The sequence below is a fragment of the Limulus polyphemus genome, unplaced genomic scaffold, assembly GCF_000517525.1.
Source record: "Limulus polyphemus unplaced genomic scaffold, Limulus_polyphemus-2.1.2 Scaffold10834, whole genome shotgun sequence".
NCBI lineage: Eukaryota > Metazoa > Arthropoda > Merostomata > Xiphosura > Limulidae > Limulus > Limulus polyphemus.
This window is the reverse complement of record NW_013676444.1, coordinates 1-1,253: the sequence shown is the minus strand read 5'-3', so window position 1 is coordinate 1,253 and position 1,253 is coordinate 1. Positions and strand designations below refer to the sequence as shown.

The window sequence follows — 1,253 nt, the reverse complement described above, 5'->3', positions numbered from 1 at the left end:
CAGTTTTAAAATGTTAATACTAACACAGTTTTAAAGTGTTCATACTAACACAGTTTATAGTGTTCATACTAACACAGTTTTAAAATGTTCATACTAACACAGTTTTATAGTGTTCATACTAACACAGTTTATAGTGTTCATACTAACACAGTTTTAAAGTGTTCATACTAACACAGTTTTAAAGTGTTCATACTAACACAGTTTTAAAGTGTTCATACTAACACAGTTTTATAGTGTTCATACTAACACAGTTTTAAAGTGTTCATACTAAAACAGTTTTATAGTATTCATACTAACACAGTTTTAAAGCGTTCATACTAACACAGTTTTATAGTGTTCATACTAACACAGTTTTATAGTGTTCATACTAACACAGTTTTATAGTGTTCATACTAACACAGTTTTAAAGTGTTCATACTAACACAGTTTTATAGTGTTCATACTAACACAGTTTTAAAATGTTAATACTAACACAGTTTTAAAATGTTAATACTAACACAGTTTATAGTGTTCATACTAACACAGTTTTATAAAGTGTTTATAAATAATATTTTTTCTTGTAGCTGATTTTGATGGATCGACCCAGTGCTTGGCTGTGACCGAAGGTATCTGTATCTATCTTTGTATTTTTATGATATGTCATATCAACAATATAAAGCTAAACCTTAATAGTGGACACCACATTTGTATTCGGTACATAAAGTAAACTATTATTGATTTTTGAAGTATTAGTACTGTTCTAGTCACTCAATGTCGAAACTTCTGCATGTATTTAAAACTTGAGTCCCATTCTACAGTCGTCGTGCTAAGATTTTGGTGTTTTCTTCAGACTCCTCCAGGAAGGGAAAGAACACCTGGTCGTTACTACGACTGGTAAGTATCTCAGATGGTCTGTGGAAAAAGCGATACTGGTATTTTTGTCGGAGTAAAGTATTTTTCATAATGAAGACGTTTAGATATTTTCGACAATAAAAGTTGGAATAAACGATTAATTCTCTACAAATGATAAAAAAGAAATATTTATATTGCAACCTATAAGTTTTTCACAACACCTGATAAAGCCATAATTGGGGAATGTAGGTTGCAATAATTTTTTTAGTATCTCGTAAATAGTTTTTTTTTCAAGTTTTCATTGTCGAAAAGGAATAATATATTGTTTAAGTATTTCCTTTGTTTATATCATTGAGTGTAGTTTACGTATTTCCTTTGTTTATATCATTGAGTGTAGTTTACGTATTTCCTTTGTTTATATC

The 1,253-nt window shown here is 29.1% G+C and overlaps 1 protein-coding gene across 1 annotated transcript in view; it reads left to right on the top strand.

The window, feature by feature from the left end:
- The window catches only part of LOC111083716, a gene marked incomplete at both ends in the record, with an annotated part of 7,929 nt that extends 7,056 nt beyond the window's left edge, over positions 1-873 (top strand). The window contains 2 exons of the mRNA XM_022380378.1: positions 564-605; positions 830-873. Coding sequence (XP_022236086.1) covers positions 564-605; positions 830-873 — 86 coding nt within the window. The remainder of the gene's footprint in view (positions 1-563; positions 606-829) is intronic.
- Positions 874-1,253: the final 380 nt, after the last annotated feature.